This window comes from Ictalurus punctatus, chromosome 15, assembly GCF_001660625.3.
Source record: "Ictalurus punctatus breed USDA103 chromosome 15, Coco_2.0, whole genome shotgun sequence".
Classification (NCBI taxonomy): Eukaryota; Metazoa; Chordata; class Actinopteri; order Siluriformes; family Ictaluridae; genus Ictalurus; species Ictalurus punctatus.
This window is the reverse complement of record NC_030430.2, coordinates 5,035,729-5,057,134: the sequence shown is the minus strand read 5'-3', so window position 1 is coordinate 5,057,134 and position 21,406 is coordinate 5,035,729. Positions and strand designations below refer to the sequence as shown.

The following is a 21,406-nucleotide window of genomic DNA, read 5'->3' as shown; positions in this document are numbered from 1 at the left end:
TTTGTTTGAGAGAGCAGTTTATAAGTGCACAGAAGAGGGTGATGAAATAGCTTGTATTTTCATATTGCTTTCTACTATAAGTTCCAGAGGGGTTTTTTTCATGGAGAACTTAAGCTGTAGCAGTTTTTAAAAAAAAAAATCTAATATAAGCAAGTGGGGGAAAGGTATAACAAGAGAGTTTAAGTATGGTGTTAAGTGACCAAGTGATAGTGACTCAATAGATACTGTATACACCGATCAGCCATAACATTAAAACCACCTGCCAAATATTGTGTAGGCCCCCCTGCGCTGCCAAAACAGCTCTGCACTGTGCACTGTGTGTTCCGACACCTTTCGGTCATATCCGGCATGAACTTTTTCAGCAATTTGCGCTGCAGTAGCTCTTCTGTGGGATCGGATCTAACGGACGAGCCTTCGCTCCCAACGTCCATCAATGAGCCGTGGGTGACCATGACCCTGTTGCCGGTTCACCGCGGTTGTTCTTCCTTGGACCAGTTTTGGTAGGTATTAAAAAGTGCGTAGCAGGAACACCCCACAAGACCTGCTGTTTTGGAGAAGTTCTGACCGTCTAGCCATCACAATCTGGCCCTTGTCAAAGTCGTTCAGATCCTTACGCTTGCCCATTTTTCCTGCTTCCAACACATCAACTTCAAGAACTGACTGTTCACGTGCTGTCTAATAAACACAGTATATCCCACCCCCTGACAGGTGCCACTGTAATGAGATAATTCACCTGTCAGTGGATTTAATGTTATGTATAAAGTTCTTGTGTCCATAAAGTTTGTGCATATATAGCCAACATCATATTTACTTCCATTGTGTAAAATTACTGACCACATAATGGCCTAAATGTGTTGCAGTCATAGTTGCTCTATAGTTCCTAATACTCAAGGGATTTGTTCAAAATGACCCCCTTCATTTAGGGCCAGGAGACACATTACTGACCCACAACACCGAAAAATTGATTTTCCACACTACCTACTTACATTCATTGAATGTCATGGAATTCATTACCTTGCCCCAAAGGTATTAAGTGAATGTTAGTACAGTAAGTGACATTATTTTCAGGTTCAAACTGAGATTAAAGTTAACTTGAACTGAAACATCACATTGTTCTAAATTAAATAATAAACACTTCATGTGGCAGTTCCACAAAAATATTAATAACAACGAAGGCGCTACACCAGATGGATCGGAACTATTGCCAATTTCTGCGTTGTGTGTGGTAATATTCTTCCAGATGTCATATTTATCGACTCTGCAAGCTTGATTAATCCCTGATCATTTCTGACAAGCTGGTGGAAAGAGTTCTGCAGATGTCAAGGATCTAAAGAGCCTTTAAAATGTAAACTAATGACCGTAACCAGGGAACAGTCCACTATAGTTTGGTCAGAGTCCTCTGCCTAAACATTTCTCAACATAAACACGCATCATTACCCAGTTTAGCTATTACAGCAGTTAAAACACTGAATCTTGCTGCACATCAGACAGGAACACAGCTGGGCTCCCTTTTGTGTTCTTGGCAGATGTTTTACAGCTGTGATCATTAACGCTGTTTCTGAAGATCTACTTTCATACAGAATTCAGTTTCAGCACCTGCTTCGGATAATCAGTTTACTTCATTAGCCAGATTTGCTCCGTTGGATCAGGGCTGGGATTGAATTCAGCAGGAAGGAAATGCTCTAGATCCCCAGACACACAAATTGTGGAGTTGGTGAGAGTCGATGAGAAACTATTCATACTATTAATCCTTTGCTGTTATTGAAGAAGATTCCATGCCAGGATTCAGGGTGAAATGTATGTGTTTGTTAAGTATTAATAAAGAAAGAACAACTTGTCACTTTGCAAGTTGTTTAAATCTATATGCGTCAAGAGACATATTTATGATTTTATTTTTACAGAGGTGCAAGCTGGGAAATCCATCTAAATATTACAGGAGAGAAAAAGGGAACATCCATCCATCCTATAAAGGGGATCCCTGACTTGGTCGCCTTCATTAAATTCATGTGACAATTCACTCTTAAATAATAACCATAACAAACTTGATACTAGTTATCATAGTTGTAAGTCAAATTGGTTCATCTAAAACCACAATAATTACAAACAAATATATGTAATACTTTAGAATTTCAATCTAATTGTAATTTTAATACAAGTATATGAATACAGTGAGGGAAAAAAGTATTTTATCCCCTGTTGATTTTGTACGTTTGCCCACTGACAAAGAAATGATCAGTCTATAATTTTAATGGTAGGTTTATTTGAACAGTGAGAGACAGAATAACAACAAAAAAATCCAGAAAAACACATGTCAAAAATGTTATAAATTGATTTACATTTTAATGAGGGAAATAAGTATTTGACTCCCTCTCAATCAGAAAGATTTCTGGCTCCCAGGTGTCTTTTATACAGGTAATGAGCTATTAGGAGCACACTCTTAAAGGGAGTGCTCCTAATATCAGCTTGTTACCTGTATAAAAGACACCTGTCCACAGAAGCAAGCAATCAATCAGATTCCAAACTCTGCACCATGGCCAAGACCAAAGAGCTCTCCAAGGATGTCAGGGACAAGATTGTAGACCTACACAAGTCTGGAATGGGCTACAAGACCATTGCCAAGCAGCTTGGTGAGAAGGGGACAACAGTTGGTGCGATTATTCGCAAATGGAAGAAGCACAAAAGAACTGTCAATCTCCCTCGGCCTGGGGCTCCATGCAAGATCTCACCTCGTGGAGTTGCAGTGATCATGAGAACAGTGAGGAATCAGCCCAGAACTACACGGGAGGATCTTGACAATGATCTCAAGGCAGCTGGGACCATAGTCACCAAGAAAACAATTGGTAACACACTACGCCGTGAAGGACTGAAATCCTGCAGCGCCCGCAAGGTCCGCTGCTCAAGAAAGCACATGTACATGCACGTATGAAGTTTGCCAGTGAACATCTGAATGATTCAGAGGACAACTGGGTGAAAGTGTTGTGGTCAGATGAGACCAAAATGGAGCTCTTTGGCATCAACTCAACTCGCCGTGTTTGGAGGAGGAGGAATGCTGCCTATGACCCCTGGAACACCATCCCCACCGTCAAACATGGAGGTGGAAACATTATGCTTTGGGGGTGTTTTTCTGCTAAGGGGACAGGACAACTTCACCGCATCAAAGGGACGATGGACGGGGCCATGTACCGTCAAATCTTGGGTGAGAACCTCCTTCCCTCAGCCAGGGCATTGAAAATGGGTCGTGGATGGGTATTCCAGCATGACAATGACCCAAAACACACGGCCAAGGCAACAAAGGAGTGGCTCAAGAAGAAGCACATTAAGGTCCTGGAGTGACCTAGTGAGTCTCCAGACCTAAATCCCATAGAAAATCTGTGCAGGGAGCTGAAGGTTCGTATTGCCAAACGTCAACCTCGAAACCTTAATGACTTGGAGAAGATCTGCAAAGAGGAGTGGGACAAAATCCCTCCTGAGATGTGTGCAAACCTGGTGGCCAACTACAAGAAACGTCTGACCTCTGTGATTGCCAACAAGGGTTTTTAAACCAAGTACTAAGTCATGTTTTGCAGAGGGGTCAAATACTTATTTCCCTCATTAAAATGCAAATCAATTTATAACATTTTTGACATGCGTTTTTCTGGATTTTCTTGTTGTTATTCTGCCTCTCACTGTTCAAATAAATCTACCATTAAAATTATAGACTGATCATTTCTTTGTCAGTGGGCAAACGGACAAAATCAGCAGGGGATCAAATACTTTTTTCCCCTCACTGTAATCATCACATTAATATCAATAATAATATCAATCCCATACTGATATGATGACCATAGATGTTTTTAAAGTTCAATTATTTTATGCTAGCTCATTTCTTTAAGCATGTATAAACTGATAGGCCAAGAATGTTCTAAACTATAAATGTTCTAAATTATAAACAGCAAATCCAGCTAGCTTTCGGTTTTGACAAAAAAAAAAAAAAAAACGATTTCGGGTGCACGGTGGCTTAGTGGTTAGCACGTTCGCGTCACATCTCTAAGGTCAGGGGTTCGATTCCCACCGTGGCCCTGTGTGTGTGCAGAATTTGCATGTTCTCCCACTGCTGTGGGGGTTTCCTCCCCCGGTCCAAAGACATGCACGGTAGGCTGATTGGCATGTCCAAAGTGTCCGTAGTGTATGAGTGAGTGTGTATGTGATTGTGCCCTGCGATGGATTGGCACCCTGTCCAGGGTGTACCCCGCCTTGTGCCCCATGCTCCCTGGGATAGGCTCCAGGCTCCCCGCGACCCTGAAAAGGAGTAAGCGGTATAGAAGATGGATGGAAAAACGATTTCAACTCCAGACACATCCCATCTAAATGAGTGGAGCCTATTCTGTAAAATACTATACTAATGATAATGGAATGACAGTCTAATGGTAAAAATGGGTTTGCCATCTTAACTGTTTTTTATTTTTTATTTTGTATAAATAGACAATATAAAAATTGTCATTATCCTGAGCTTGGGTTAATGTCCCACCTCCCAAAAACATTCCAGAAGGTGTACTGGCTGTACTAAATTGCCCCTAATTGTGAATGTGTGAGTGCATGGGGCCACACCATGGACTGGCGGCCCATGCAGGGTGTATTCCCACCTCACCTCCAGTGTTCCCAGGATTGGCTCTGGATCCATCTTGACTCTGACCAGGATAAAGGATTGAATGCTGTTAAAACATTAGAAATTAAGAATTTCTTATCAATCAACTGTTGGTGGTTTATTATTGAGAATTTCTTTGAATATACAGTATATACTAGAATTTCTGATTTATTGTTTAACTTTCTTATATAGTTTAAGATTTCTGATGATAGTTTACAAGAAGTGAAGAAGAAGCCTTTATGTTTGTCATGTATACGTTACAGCACAGTGAAATTCTATCTTTGCACATCTAAGCCTGTCAGGAAGTTGGGGTCAGAGTGCAGGGTCAGACATCATACAGCGCCCCTGGAGCAGAGAGGGTTAAAGGCCTTGCTAAAGGGCCCAACAGTGGCAGTACTGGGGCTTGAACCCCTGCCCAGGAATTTAATCCAAAATGGAAGCTACAGTACCATCTTGACTATATGGCCAAAAGTGTGTGACCAACACACCCATATATGGTTCTTCCTACTGTTGCCACAAAGTTGGAAGCACACAATTGTATAAAATCTCTTTCTATGCTGTAGCATTACAATTTCCCTTCACTAGAGCTAAGAGGCCTGAACCTGTTTGAGCACAACAATGCTCCAAGTGAGCTCCATGAAGACATAGTTTGACACGGTTGGATTGGAAGAACTCAAGAGATCCCAGACCTCAACCCCACTTCACACCTTTGGGATGAACTGGAACACCAACTGCACCTCAGGCCTGACCTCACTAATGCTCATGTGGCTGAATGAACACAAATCCCCACAGCCACGCTCCAAAATCTAGTGGAAAGTCTTCCCAGAAGGGTGAAGGTTACTATAACAGCTTGGAGGAATTAATCTGGAACGGGATGTTCAACAAGCACATACAGGTCTCGTGGTCAGGTGCCAAGAATCTGTTGGCCATATAGTGCATCTCAGAACCTTTGTGCTTTCTTTGTAACGTGACGAGCCGTAATTTCTGTCTTATTCACTTAAAGCGAGAGAGAGAGAAAATAAACAGGATGGCGAGGGAACAACTGCGTATAGCCTGTTTAAAGTAAGTGACAAAAGGAACTAGCTTGTTTTATTGATTCTAGCCAATACTACTCTACACACACTAAAGAAATGATTTTTAACTGACTCATATCCATCTCCAAGGAAGGGCAGTACATGTTCAATAGTCCTTCCTTTTAGACCACCAGACCTCTCCGTCTTCATTTACACAAACAACATGGATCCAGTCAGCCTAATTATTTACACTGCTATTGACCCACGTGTCTCTGTAAACTAGCAGGAGAGATTACTCTTACTCTTGTTCGTTGGCCTCAATACGCATGCAGAATCTTAATCAGCTGCATCTCCGTCCCGAGTGTCCTCATCACGCTCCGTCAGCAGGTACACAGTCATGACGAGGACAAGTAGGGATGAGTGCTCCAAAATACTGATCAAAAATAGTGTGGCTTGATGTACTTCTGTATAAAGCGTCCACGGAGAGACTGAGTGAGTGTGTGTGTGTGTCAGAGGGATTTATCATAGTAAAGAATGGTGTACTTTACCGAGCTGTTAAATATGAACTGTGAAATTACAAGAAAACAAAAAAAAAAAGGTCACATGCATATTCATGACCAGGTGCCTTCTCTTTCTATTTCTCACATCACCTCTCACTTCTCCATGTTTCTCCAAATCGTCCTCACTCACAGCTCACACTTTTGTACGCTGTAAGCTGGAACTTGCACTTAACACCCTTTCGGAGTTTTCTTTTTCACAGACTTCACACCTTGTCAGATCGGTCTGCGAGTGGACAGGTGGTAGCCGTGAAGTTTTGCAGCTAAACCAAGTCTGAGCATACGGGTACACACACAGGCACGGCAGGGGGTAAAACCTGGCATGAAGCCCAACTGCACTATAGGGGAAGAGAATCCATTTTGCAGATACATCCTGCAGAGCGGAAAACTTTCCAAACACCCAGAAGCATTACTACAAACATTGGTTTTAACAAGATTTTACCAAATCTACAAATGGAGCATGTCAGAAAGAAGAGCGAGTACCTTACACTTATAGGGAAGTTATCAGTTTAAGGGGGAGTTAGCAGTACAGAGATTTTGCGCCAAGTGCAGAACGCAAATCTGGCACATCCATACATCCACTCTGTGTACCGTTTATCCTAAACAGGGAGCCTGGAGCCTATCCCAGGGGACTCGGGACACAAGGCGGGACACACTGGATGGGGTGCCAACCGATTGCAGGGCACAGTCACACACACACTCCAGACAATTTACAGATGCCAATCAGTCTACAGCGCATGCTGAAGGAGGTCGCCGAAGTACCCGGAGGAAACCCGAGAACATGCAAACTCAGGTGCACGCAGGACGGAGGCAAGAATCAATCCCCCCACGTTAAATAAGGTTAAATAAGATTTATCAGATCTTTTCTTTAGACATCCTGATTTGATCATGCTGCAATCTGCACAAAGTTATGTTCTAGAGCTGAGGCTGGACAGCTCCAGGATTTAGCATCCTGCTTTACACACATTTCCCAGGAAGAGGTATGTGTCGTTAAAGGAAAATAATCAGATAGGGTGGTGTGCTCCGGCCCGACCCATATCAAGTCCCTGTATTTGTTGTTATTATAAAAACACAAACATGCAGTGCATTCTCAAAGTATTCACAGCGCTTCACTTTTCCCACATTTTGTTATGTTACAGCCTTACTCCAAAATAGATTAAATTCATTATTTTCCTCAAAATTCTACAAACAATACCCCATAATGACAATGTGAAAGAAGTTTGTTTGAAATCTTTGCAAATTTATTAAAAATAAAAAATAAAAAAAGCACATGTACATAAGTACTCACAGCCTTTGCCATGACACTCAAAATTGAGCTCAGGCGCATCCTGTTTCCACTGATCATCCTTGAGATGTTTCTACAACTTGATTGGAGTCCACCTGTGGTAAATTCAGTTGATTGGACATGATTTGGAAAGGCACACACCTGTCTATATAAAGGTCCCACAGTTAACAATGCATGTCAGAGCACAAACCAAGCCATGAAGTCCAAGGAATTGTCTGTAGACCTCCGAGACAGGATTGTATTGAGGCACAGATCTGGGGAAGGGTACAGAAACATTTCTGCATCATTGAAGGTCCCAATGAGCACAGTGGCCTCCATCATCCCTAAATGGAAGAAGTTTGGAACCACCAGGACTCTTCCTAGAGCTGGCCGCCTGGCCAAACTGAGTGATCGGGGGAGAAGGGCCTTAGTCGGGGAAGTGACCAAAAACCCGATGGTCACTCTGACAGAGCTCCAGAGTGTCTCTGTGGAGAGAGGAGAACCTTCCAGAAGAACAACCATCTCTGCAGAACTCCATCAATCAGGCCTGAATAGTAGAGTGGCCAGGCGGAAGCCACTCCTCAGTAAAAGGCACATGACAGCACACCTGGAGGACTCACAGACCATGAGAAACAAAATTCTCTGGTCTGATGAAACAAAGATTGAAGTCTTTGGCGATGTTTTTCAGCAGCAGGAACTGGGAGACTAGTCAGGATCGAGGGAAAGATGAATGCAGCAATGTACAGAGACATCCTTGAAGAAAACCTGCTCCAGAGCGCTCTGGACCTCAGACTGGGGCGAAGGTTCATCTTCCAACAGGACAACGACCTTAAGCACACAGCCAAGATAACAAAGGAGTGGCTACAGGACAACTCTGTGAATGTTCTTGAGTGACCCAGCCAGAGCCCAGACTTGAACCCGATTGAACATCTCTGGAGAGATCTGAAAATGGCTGTGCACCGATGCTCCCCATCCAACCTGGTGGAGCTTGAGAGGTCCTGCAAAGAAGAATGGGAGAAACTGCCCAGAAATAGGTGTGCCAAGCTTGTAGCATCGTTCTCAAAAAGACTTGAGGCTGTAATTCGTGCCAAAGGTTCTTCAACAAAGTATTGAGCAAAGGCTGTGAATACTTATGTACATGTGCTTTTTTTGTTTTTTATTTTTAATAAATTTGCAAAGATTTCAAACAAACTTCTTTCACGTTGTTATTATGGGGTATTGATTGTAGAATTCTGAGGAAAATAATGAATTTAATCCATTTTGGAATAAGGCTGTAACATAACAAAATGTGGAAAATACTTTGTGAATACTTTCCAGATGCACTGTATTAGAATGAGCACATTAATATAAACCTGTGATCTGAATTACAGGTGGAACTTCTGTCACAGCTGCTCTCATAGACAACTGATTGACACCTTCCGACCAATCAGATTGGAGAAATCAACAGCGTCGCGGTAGAATTAAGAATGAATCTCTAGAGTGCAAATATATAAAAACAAACTAATATGACTTTTATTATTATTTTAAAACGACTCAAGTCGGGAGAGTTAGTCTGGCTAATTTCTTTGAAATCCTTTTGATTTATTCACACAATTATTCATTTAGAATTGCTGACACATGAATATCGCGGATCATCGTTCGGGCCAAAGCACTTTACAGATCACATAAGTGGATCTCTTTATTGGTAGCTCTGTACAAAAAAAACCTTAAATATTTACTTGATTCAAGTTCTTAGCCTTAAAATGAAGCACATGGCAGTTTGCCAAATTTGGATCCAAGATGTTTTATTTGGAAAAAATGAGGTTCCAAAACACAAGGAACAACCGGGGGGGGGGGGGCTTGCAGGTGGATACAGAGTTGTGAGAAGAATGAAAGAGAACATGGCCTGCTCATATAAAATCAATAAATTAAGTAAGGAAGGAGAGCAAAGAAATGGCCACAGAAACATTCTGCATATTTTGGCAAAACAGACACACTACTAGTACTCTAATGGCCTTTTAGCACTTATATACAATAATATTAATATGCAATGTGAAAATTCAGTGCATCCTAATTATCAGAAGTGAAACGAGACTGAAAGAGGAGATTTGAAACAAAGCCACATTCACGCGCTCCAAAAAAAAATGACAACCTGGACTGAATCAGAACGGTTAAGAAAAAAAAAAAAGAGAGTTAAGACTAAAGGTGTGAAGAATGAAAAACAGAAAACTAGCAAAGAGACAGTAAGTTAGAATTATTTAGAACACATTGCATACAAATAACTTGCATTTAAACAAACCTGAATGGCCTTAATCTTAATACTTTTAAATGCAAAAGGAAAAATGTTGCAAAAAATAAATAAATAAAAGTGTTAAGTAGATACAGTTTGGCAAAAATAAAACCAAAATAAACAACTAGAACTCGAACAGAACTTGGCCTCCATCGCCAACACGTTACAAATGTGTGCGCCACCTAGTGGCGGAGGCATAAAAATTAAAGTGAGAAGCAACAAGAATCATTTCTGAGAAAGATGTAAAACTAATACTTATTTGATGAAACAGGTGTTATTGAGAACATGACAAAACATGGGGAAAAAAAAATTAATTCTGAAAAATATTACACACTAACATTGACTTAAGAGGTGAGAATGAGATGAGACACCCAGATTAAAGTGATGGCAGTGGAAGAACTTTTCCCACGAGTTAAAGCGCACACACACACACACACACACACACACACACACACACAAAAAGAAAAAAAGCCAGCTGTGATTTACTATATTGCAAAAAGAAAATATTTGCGATTAATACAAAGAAACACGAGTGTGTTAAAGTTCCAGTGCGGGTTGTACCTCGGAGAGGAGCAAATGAAACATGTATGTATGTATGTATGTATGTGTGTATGTACTATGTATGTATGTACGTACGTATGTATGTGTGTATGTATGTATTATGTATGCGTGTATGTATGTATGAGAGAAGCAAACCTTCACGGAGACACACGTATTTATTTACACATCAGGGCTGCAGTCTGCTGGCTTCTGCGTGGCTCAGTTACACAACATACCGAACAAAAAATCTAATTCCTCAGCTAAAACTCTCACGTCATGTCGCACATCTGTAACAACAACAACAACAACAACAACAACTCGCATCAGCAAGAAACATCTCAAAGGTGTAGGAAGTAAAGTGTAATCACAGATGTCACACTTTGACCAGCTGACATAAACTATGAACTAGCTGCTTCACTGACACTAAAAGCCCACACTGGTAATAACTGACTGAGGATCTGCCGGGTGGAGTACTAGTGCTGTGTAACAGAGCGGACCAGCTGGAGTAATGGCTATGAGCATGCACTTATCAAAGCTGAATCTCTGTCCGGGACACCTTTTCTCAAATCAAGGATGGGTGGGGTGGGGGGTGGGGGGTGGGGGGGGTCATGATGTAGGTCACACTGTCAGACTGGAGATCAAGACATAAATACCAAACATCATCCTATCATTCATGAGACGTCCAGCTTTCGCTCTCACTATGGAGGATAGAAGAAGAAGATTCTAGACAGAAAAAAAAAAAGTTTTTTTTTTTTTGTTTTTTTTTTTTTTTAAATGGGCTCTTTAGGTCTTGGTGCCATAAAATCATTGAGAAGGCATGTAGAGAGCAGCAAGTCAGTGTACAGTCTGAAGTCCGTGCTGAATGACCGAGTGCCTCCGGGTGTGCAAAGGGAAGAGGAAACACTCATCTACGCTGCTGCACTGTGGGACCGGGTGGAGGCTGGGAGACTATAAGAATGCACTGGGGTTTGCTCGGGGGTCTTTCTGGTTCCTGTAGCGCATGGCCAGCCAAACTCCTAAAATCTGTTAAAAGAGAAATACGCCATTAAAATAAATAAATAAATAAAGCACAGATACAGTGACCACGTTTACAAGCACATCAATATTCCGATATTAATCAGAGCTTTATTACAACAAGCACGTACACAGGAATATTCCGATGCCCGTACGCGTATAAACATGGTATTCAGAATAAACAAAACAATCAATCCAAGAGAGTCCGACTTTGAGGTGAAAGTCGTGTATTTTAGGTTGCAGCGAGTTTCGTTGACGCAGAAAACCGAGCCAAAGGGCAGACTTGTGTGTGATGTGTAGCGCTGCAGAAGTGCGATGTGCTCTGGATAGCTGGACTGACACCAAATGCTTAACTAATTTATATAATGAATTATCTAATAGAATATTTTGCGATTTCTATCTGCACTTGGTCAAGGTTTATTTACTTTTATAGCTCAAAGCATTTCTCACCCAATAACTGAAAGCATTCCAACATGTTTTAGGTCAATCATTTAAAAAAAAACAAACAAAAAAAAACAAACAAACAAAAAAAAAAACACTGTGCAATCTGAAACCGAACCAAAGCAAATAGCAAATGAACCAAAAGAATAAATTTCCGGTCTGACTCGGATTTATTGGTGTGAAAGTTGAGAGGTGAATTTATCCCAGCATTCTGCCTGCTGTCAAAAAAATCAAAACCCTCTGCACAGAACCTAAACCTAAATCAGGACAAAGAAGCATCTCTACCTCATTTTGCACCAACTTTCAGAAGTTGCAGTGTGAGATTCGGGGGTGTGGCTTTGTTTGGAGAAAACGCTACAATGAATGATGTGATTGAGCCGTTTGGATTTTGAGCTTCAAAACTTCATCAGATGAATATCTTATACTGGACCGAGCTGAACAGATTCTAGCCCTCAGAACCGCAGTATAACATACGCCACCACTGTCATGTGTGTGAGACCAGTACTGCTCGAATTTGGGCCGTCTGACTCGTGGCTCCAGCAGGAGGAGGTGCGGTCAGACGCTATTCAGGGAGTCTGTAGCTATTTCAGGATTATCCAAAACACAAATTAAGGAGCGCTTGCTTCTTTAGGTTTCAGCCATGCTCCACACACAGCTCTTGCTCGGAAAGGGAGTAGAGAGGGTTTTACTCCTGCACGACAAACATTACATTAAAACTAACACACAGCGTTCCTATTAAATCCGCGTACGACTGGCTGTCCACAGATTAGGCCGTGAGGCAGCAAAAAGTTCAACATTAGCATATTGAACAGATGGCCATTACGCCGTGGGACTATGGATGGATTGGCTCTACTCGGCTCTACTCCTAACCGAAGCTTAATGTGATCTATTAGAAAAACTGATCAGATTAGTGTTGAATAGTAAACGTAAACGGATACTGTGTACTCTCTCACTGCTCCAGGTTTTTAGAGATTTCAGTGAACTCCACTGCTGACCAAACCGGCCCTCTGATCGACCGTCTTTAATTTACAAATCAAATAAAAATTATATTGAAAAAACGGTCAGAAAGCGATTATTCATGTTCTCTTCACAGGAGCTCTGACAGTCATTTTTTCATTATATATTAAATCGCTGCACATAAACAGAGTAAAAATGTGTTGTCTATGAGGAAATGTTTATTTAGCATATACAGAAGGGAAGGAAGTGACAATTTGTAAAAGTGAGAGGTGAAACTGTAAATAACTATCGATTATTGGCAAAAATCCACACCGAAAGTTTTCCTGGTTGCATCAAGAAGAGTCCGCTGTCATTATACGGTATACCAGTGCCCTCTAGAGGTGAAATAAAAACCATCACTGATTAATTTTATTGTGTTTTTTGAAGTGTTTTTTAATTAATTTTGGACGGCTCGATTTTTATTTGGAGTGTTACTTTTAGGTTCAGTTTGGATGTATATCCTTTATTTACTTTAATATTTATTTCATTTAAAAAAACAGTACATTTTCATGGTATAGTCAGCACTGTTTATTTTTGTGATAAAGTTCAGCGCTTGGAGTGTTGTGTTTTCATTCAGTATCAATTTAAAAAATTAATCGGTTGATTAATCAGTTATCGGCAGGTACTGTCCAAGTTCGTTATCGGTAAAATCTACTGACGGTCGACCTCTAATGATAATCTTTATTTTTTTTAATTAAATTCGAGAGGAAGAAAAAAAAGAGAGACTGGTGAGCTGGAGAACAACTGTTTACAGCGGTTATGACACAAGCTAACTTGTTTTCTGGATTAAACATAACTATAAAAGGGATTAAAAAGTAGGATATGTTGCTCTATAATTGATAGAATTAACCTTGCTGTGGTACAAGAGGAATAAAACACTGTTGGTTAAGGAAAATAAATCAACTTCAGGGTAAGAACACTGAGACCTATTATTTTCCTTACATGATGTAATAACACGGCTGAACCACTAGAGGTCAGAATGACGTATGAAAACCTCGAATTAACACAAACGTTGAAAATATCCAGGGCTGTCCCAGTTTCCATTTTAGAATTCACATTTACTTACACAACGATGTATGTAATGGACTGAAGAAAAAAAAACCCCAAAAAACCCAGAATGCTGTGGTGCACGACAAGGACTGACCTCAGTGAAGCTGAAGAAGAGGCCCACACCACCCAGGATCCTCAGGGCCTCGGATGCATGCTGCAGCATTTTCTGACCACAAGTCATGCAGTGAGATTTTACACAGCTCTGTTGGACAAGAGAACATCAGAGCATCAGCGTTTCACAATTTCTTCATAGTAAAATGGCCTCACAGTGGTCTCGTTATGTTACGGTATGTGACTGAATGTACCGAGTGAGATTATTTTGCTACACAAAATTGAGCTGACCAGGAAAGAAAAAAAACCCTTTAGCAGAGAGGCATGTTGAAAGGGGCGGGGCTGGAAATGTACTCAGAAAGTTTCAAACCGACTAAGGAAGATTCTGTGACGGCGAAACGCAATAACACTAGTGAAAAAAAAACCCCAATGAAACTAAATACACAAACGATACTGTTTTGATTTGCAATATGCAGAAAATGAAAAGTAAAATCTTCAATGAAAATCAAATCAATCAGCAGAGGATTACTCATCGCCAAAACAATCTCCCCCGCCCAACATACACTCACACACAACCACCCCCAGCTTGATATGATTTTTTTTTCATCCTGCCTTGAAATCTTGTCCATAAAATACTACACATGTGAAACAGCCCTTGAAGGATTCATATAAAAAAAACAGAATTTTATAAGCCTTGAAAGAACTGAGCACATTTCATGTAAACATTATCCACGTTTGTTTAGACGCCGTTCGTCTACACCCCAGGTTATGGATTCTTACAGCTTTACAAAGGTCCACGTCAACATCGAACTGCGGGCGGCTTGCGGTGTTGTTGAACAGGCCACAGCAGTCCAGCTTGTCCTCCAAATCTGCCTTGGTCTCACTGCTCATAATTCTCCAAGTGGAGTTCATCAACGTCTCCTGCAAAGCACCAACACCACCACAGGTTCAACATCTCCTCCTCCTCCTCCTCATCTACACAGCAGTTTAATTATATCTGTCTTCAGGACTTTCGGGCTATAAATAACGGATTTACTATATTTATACCACAGCACTGTTCAACCTGATTTGTCAGAAGGTGATCTTGGCTGCTTCACATTGTGGAAATCAGCATTCCTATTAATTATGCATATAATGTAGTCACACTGCACGACACAGAGCTAAAGCTGCTTTTCCACTGCACAGTACGACTCGACTTGGCTCGCTTTACTTTCCACTGCAGTTTAGTGCCGCCTCAACACGAGTGCCATCTTCCACTCGCCTTCACGCAGGAATAACGTTGTATTATCGAAGCCCTGTACAGGTACACGCTCAGGTCCATATTCCAAATGCCTTTCCTGTTCACTGAACATGAAGCCTACTAAGGATGTAAAATAACAGCATTCTAGAACCTACGTAGTGTTCAATCTATGAGATAGATTATATATAATTTATAATTAATAGAATATTACCATACTCAAAAGTATGCATTAAATGACATACATTTATTCAGGCATGATACAGAACCACTCGTTAAGGAGAGTTCCCTACTCCCTCAGCGCGTGGCTCACATTTAGTATGGGCTTGGCTCGCTCCAAACCTCGACCTAGGTGCTACTAAAACAGGTACCAGGTACTATCCACAGTGGAAAGCCTCCAGAAAGCGAGCAGGGTCGAGTCGAGCCTTACGGTGCAACGGAAAATTGCCATAAAATATACAGAGAGCATGCTGGTCACATGATCGTGTTAATTTGTGGAGAATTGTTACCGGGAATCATCAGCACTTGTGAAGTGACTAATAGCTCTGGATGACAACGACTGTTATTACAGGCATTACAGGTCATACGGTTACACAATCCTGTTATAACGGTTAAAAAGAGCTCTTCGGTAGCGCTCAAACGGCGCCAGCCCTGCGCCACTGCGACCCATGGGGCCTGAGAAAGAGGAGGTGGAAGACGGGCGCTTTAGCCAACTTTCCAGCTCTATTTCTTGTTACAATGACGCTTCAAGTGCTACTACGAAGCTCGTTATGTTTCACTCGAATCATTTCCCCGGGGTCAGAGACTTTGTTTATTCAATCAAAAAATTTTTGGGAGAATTTATAAAATGTATTTATTTTTGAAGTTTGCAGCAATTATTGATAGTTTTATACAGACAAAAACACAGATTGTTTTGCATTATCTTTGATTCGGTAAAAAATTGGTCTTTTCAGTCATATTTTTTTTCTGAATTAAAATTTTGTTCAAAATATTCTAAGAATCAAATTGTTTCAAATCTTGCAGTCAGTATCATGAACTAAACAATCATGACAGGAGTGTATCGATACACCTCTGGTAACAACAGTCACAGGCACGTATGGTGGACGCTCCACATAAAGTGATTCAAAAATGTGCAGTTTTCAGTAAGCAGAGGTTTCGTTTGTATTTTTGGAAAGAGTCTCAGCGCTCAGTAACAGTTGCAGATGAAACTGAACATTTTCTGAAACAGGAAGTCTTCGAGACGGAGGGATCTGTGGTTTCTCTGTAACATGACAAGCTGCATTTTTCATATTATTAACTTCAGAGATAAAACTTAATAGAAAACCTAAAATTTTTTTTATATTTTAATGAATTAAAAAAACCAAACTGTTAGTGTTGCTAAATTGCTGTGGTATAAGAGGAACAACACAAACACTTAGTGATGCACTGTTGTTGGAAAATAATTGATTATACCCTGAGTATTTTATTACAGGTACATGCACAAATCATTCAATCGCTTTATCTTTACAAATTTGAAAAGTGTATTCTCTGCATGTGTATGAAAACGAGCATTTAGTTTGGTACGGATTCGACAAACGTTACTGTTCTGTTAGCAGCATTCAATAATGACACGATGCAAACCTACCTGCTGATCCTGGTTCATGGCCAGACAAGAGCAGGACACACCAAACTGGAAGAGGAACACGATGAACAGAATGACCATGTACTGGAGAAGGGAACGGTCAAGGGAAATGACTCATACCCAGAGGTACTGATACATATATACACACACTTTACCCATGCAGTTGGCTTGAAGTAGAACAAAACCGTCATGTATTAATTAGAGGTCGACCCATAAATCGGTTTTGCAGATTACTCGTCACTGATAACCGACTGTCAGTTAGTTATCGGCAAAAATCCGCACACAGTTCCCGGCTGCGTCTGAGAAGGGTCAACTGTCATTCTACGGTACGAGAGCGGCCTCTAGAGGCGAAATAAAAACCATCGCTGACAAATTTTGTTGTGTTATTTGAAGTGGGTTTTTTTTGCCCCATCTTGTATGTCTTTATTTTTATTTGTTATTTGGAGTGTAGTGCAATTCACTATTTCATAGTGCCTACTTCCTGAGTGTATACAGTGCTACTGAGTATTAACACCTACTCCAACACTTGTTTAGTTTTGGCTCTCTTTTCGGCTAAGACCGCTCCCACACACGCTCGTTTATATCCAAGTTCTCGATATTCCGACATCCTCGGGGCATTCAGTTTACATACAACACGGCAGCCGCACACCACAGTTTGAACTGTGCACAAAAGAAAATAACAGATGCTGGTAGATTTAGTAAATTTGGGGTAGTGTGATGCGACTTCCCGCTTCCGAGTGTATTATTCTCCTATAACAGCACGGTCTAGCGTGTTATTCCGCTATCCACACAGCGATTGGTCAATGGGAACAATGTTAAATTCATAAATGAACTTTAGTCATTTTAACAGTTTATACAAGGTGTCCCAAAAGTCTCCATACATAGGGAAAAAAATAAACACTTTTTAACACACACATACATATATAAAAATTCAGATAGCCTGTAAGAACGTCTTTGACAAAAGAAGAACGTACTGAAATCATTCTCATGGTTGGATCAGGAGGCTGAGAGATACATGTAATTATACCAGATCTGTTAGCATGAGTTCATCGTGATTGGGAGAGACAAGGTTTTGTAAATAAAGTTACATTTAGCTTTAAAAAAAAAAAAAAAAAAGTGTTCATTTCCCTGTGTATGGAGACTTTTGGGACACCCTGTAGTTTGATTTAGCTAGTTATAGAAATGTTTGTGGAAAACAGCTGTCGAGGAGGTGCTACAAGAAGACTGACACGGACACACTGCTGTAAACAAACGCCGATAAAGGATACAAAGAAGAGCATGACTTGATGATGATGGACGGCTCCGATGAGGCCGACGATGGCGATGAGCAGCAGGAAAAAGCCCACGGCAATCACACCACCAATGATGTGGATACTGGACACGATCCCGAAGCCCTTCCCCCACGCTGCTACACCAATCAGGAGCAGCCCCACCAACTGACGGACCAATCGGAGATTAGGAAATTCTATTACTGCACTGAAACACTTAACGCTCGTTAAAGACTGTTAAACACCAAGAGCAAATGTGTATTAATACAACAAATATTATTCTGAAAAGAGACAGAAATCCTGTGTGTGATAACCTGTGAGCTAGATTACTAGCATTTAGCTAGCTAGACAGACGCACACCCAAACACACAAAAATAGACACACGAGGACAGACAGACACACAAATAGACAGACAGACCACACACAGATAGGCAGAGACAGACAGACAAAGAGACAGAGAGAGAGAGACACACAGACATAGAGAGACAGACAGACACACAGAGAGAAAGACAGACACAGAGATAGAGATAGACAGACAGAGAGAGGGACAGAGATAGACACAGAGATAGAGATAGACAGACAGAGAGAGAGACAGAGATAGACACAGAGAGCGAGAGAGACAGAGATAGATACAGAGAGAGAGAGAGATAGAGACACAGAGAGACAGAGACACAGACACAGAGAGAGAGACAGACTAGCTAGACAGACACACACAAACACAAAAATAGACACAGAGAGACACAGAGAGATAGACAGAGAGAGACAGAGATAGACACAGAGAGAGCGACAGAGAGACACAGAGACAGAGACAGACAGAGAGAGAGAGAGAGAGAGAGTGTGAGAGACACACAGAGAGAGAGACAGACAGAGAGAGAGAGAGTGTGAGAGAGACAGACACACACAGAGAGAGACAGACACACACACAGAGAGAGACAGACACACACACAGAGAGAGACAGACACACACACAGAGAGAGACAGACACACACACAGAGAGAGACAGACACACACAGAGAGAGAGACAGACACACACAGAGAGAGACAGACACACACAGAGAGAGAGACAGACACACACAGAGAGAGAGACAGACACACACAGAGAGAGAGACAGACACACACAGAGAGAGAGACAGACACACACAGAGAGAGACAGACACACACAGAAAGAGAGACAGACAGAACCACAGAAAGACAGACAGACAGAAATAAAGGCCACACACACAGTAAAATATAATCTGAAGGTGTGTGAGTTGTAATGATGGAGAACTCGGTCATTTCTTGGAAAGAGATGTGAAGAATGTCCTGTGCTCGGTGTGAAAACACCACATAAGTGTAAAAAAGCAGAAGCGCGGAGACATTTTCTGTGTTTATATTTAACCAGTGGCCGAGAATAAAGAGAGAAAGTTACTTGATACTGAGTAAGTCTAGCTGCATCCTGTACTGTAAAAACACCTCGCATGTCTAAATATGACCAAAAACCCTATTAGGGAAATGACGTCATCGCTCACGCGCAACTCCGTTTTTAGCCACTTCCGGTGCAGAAGCAGTAAGCTGACATGATTAAATTTCTCATGTTGCGGTTTACACACGGAGCTCGTGATGTCTGCGTTGGAAAGATGGACTGTTAATGAATGTTAAGTTAGCCCGAGGATGCTAAACATACAACACACAACATTATATTATAATAATATATAAACAGGACGATTAGCAACACTGTAGCTAAGCAAACGTTACTAATGACGTAATATCCGGTGACGGCTTGACGTGGCTACGAAAACAAGACTAAAGTTAGCTGGTTATTTAATCATCACTCTGACGAGTTTTCATAAAGAAACACACAAAGCAAAGACAAAGTAAAGATTTAACACAACATATATTTGTATGTGTTTAAACTTGTATTCAAATCAACAAAGTGTCGTAAAGAAGAAGTTAGCTGTCACGAGACTGACTGACTGCCCGGCTCTCCGTTATATAAGCACAATAAAAAACACCGCTAACACTAACTGTGCTGCTTAACCAACTCTCTCTCTCTCTCTCTCGTTGTTTATCATACAGAACATTTCCTTGTCTTCCCTCCTGGACCCTCCGCAGTTTAGCGAACCAGACAAAACAAAGCTAGCTAGGCCAGAGTGTATAAGCTAACACAAAGCTAACACAAAGCTAACACAAAGCTAACACAAAGCTAACTAGCCGTCCATGACTCACCATGTAAACGACGTTGAGAGCGCAGAGAGCATTTTTCGAGCAGGTAAATCCTCCACACACCATGATGAACCCTGAGGCATTTAATCTACAGTCTACAGCTCCTCTTGTCCCCGCTGTGAGCTGTGCTAACTGCTTCACAGCCAACAGGATGCTCAGTTCAACCTGCAAAAACCACAGATCATCTACAGCCTACAGAGAGGTGCTACTGCTAGGAGCGCTTCGCAGTGCATTGTGGGTAAATCTGAGCTGCATCCGGTTAATCCCAAAACATACACACTTCCGGTCAAACGTTTGGAGACACGCGACTGGAAACGTTTGTCATGATCTTAAAAAGCTTTTGATCTGAAGGTGTGTGATTAAACGTGTGAAATCGGTGTTGTAGACAAAAATATAACCGTGTCGACGTATTCGTTTCTTTCATTAGAAAACTAACATCTCGTTTACAAAAAATATATTTTTTTAAAAACGGGCAACTCGGAGAGAAATATTCTGATAAGAGTCCAGTGTAGGTGTGAAGTCCTTTAATACTGTTTAAAATCATCTCAGGGAAATTCCTCGAGAAATCGGGTGAGAAAACGCCGAGAATATATTTCTGGAAATTCTAGGTAAAAAGGGCGTCTACTTTGAAGATGCTAAAATATTCAATTATTCTGATTTATTTTGGATTTATTTTATCACAACATAATTCCCATAGTTCCATTTGTGTTACTGCACAGTTTTGATAACGTTTTATTATTATTCTACGGAGCTAGTAGTGTCTACTTGTGTCAAGTAAGAAAAAAAAATACAGCCTTGTGTAATCCGTACCCTTGGATTTGTAAACTGTGCCCTCGGATTTGTAATCCGTACCCTCAGATTGGTAATCCATGCCCTCAGATTTATAATCCGTACCCTCAGATTTGGAATCCGTGCCCTCAGATTTGTAATCCGTACCCTCAGATTTGTAAACCGTACCCTCAGTTGTGTAATCCGTGCCCTCAGATTTGTAATCCGTACCCTCAGATTTGTAATCCGTACCCTCAGATTTGTAATCCGTACCCTCAGTTTTGTAATTCGTGCCCTCAGATTTGTAATCCGTACCCTCAGTTTTGTAATTCGTGCCCTCAGATTTGTAATCCGTACCCTCAGTTTTGTAATTCGTGCCCTCAGATTTGTAATCCGTACCCTCAGTTTTGTAATTCGTGCCCTCAGATTTGTAATCCGTGCCCTCAGTTTTGTAAACTGCGCGCACTGCGTTAACGTTGGGTTTATATTGGA

General features: G+C 41.1%; 1 protein-coding gene across 1 annotated transcript; it reads right to left on the bottom strand.

Moving 5' to 3' along the window:
• Positions 1–11,024: 11,024 nt before the first annotated feature.
• tspan31 (tetraspanin 31) lies at positions 11,025–20,327 on the bottom strand. Its single transcript, NM_001200578.1, is given in 6 exon segments — positions 11,025–11,290; positions 13,863–13,970; positions 14,600–14,740; positions 16,681–16,761; positions 17,946–18,113; positions 20,150–20,327. Coding segments are annotated over 6 exon segments (636 nt in total). The 5' UTR covers positions 20,213–20,327; the 3' UTR covers positions 11,025–11,215.
• Positions 20,328–21,406: the final 1,079 nt, after the last annotated feature.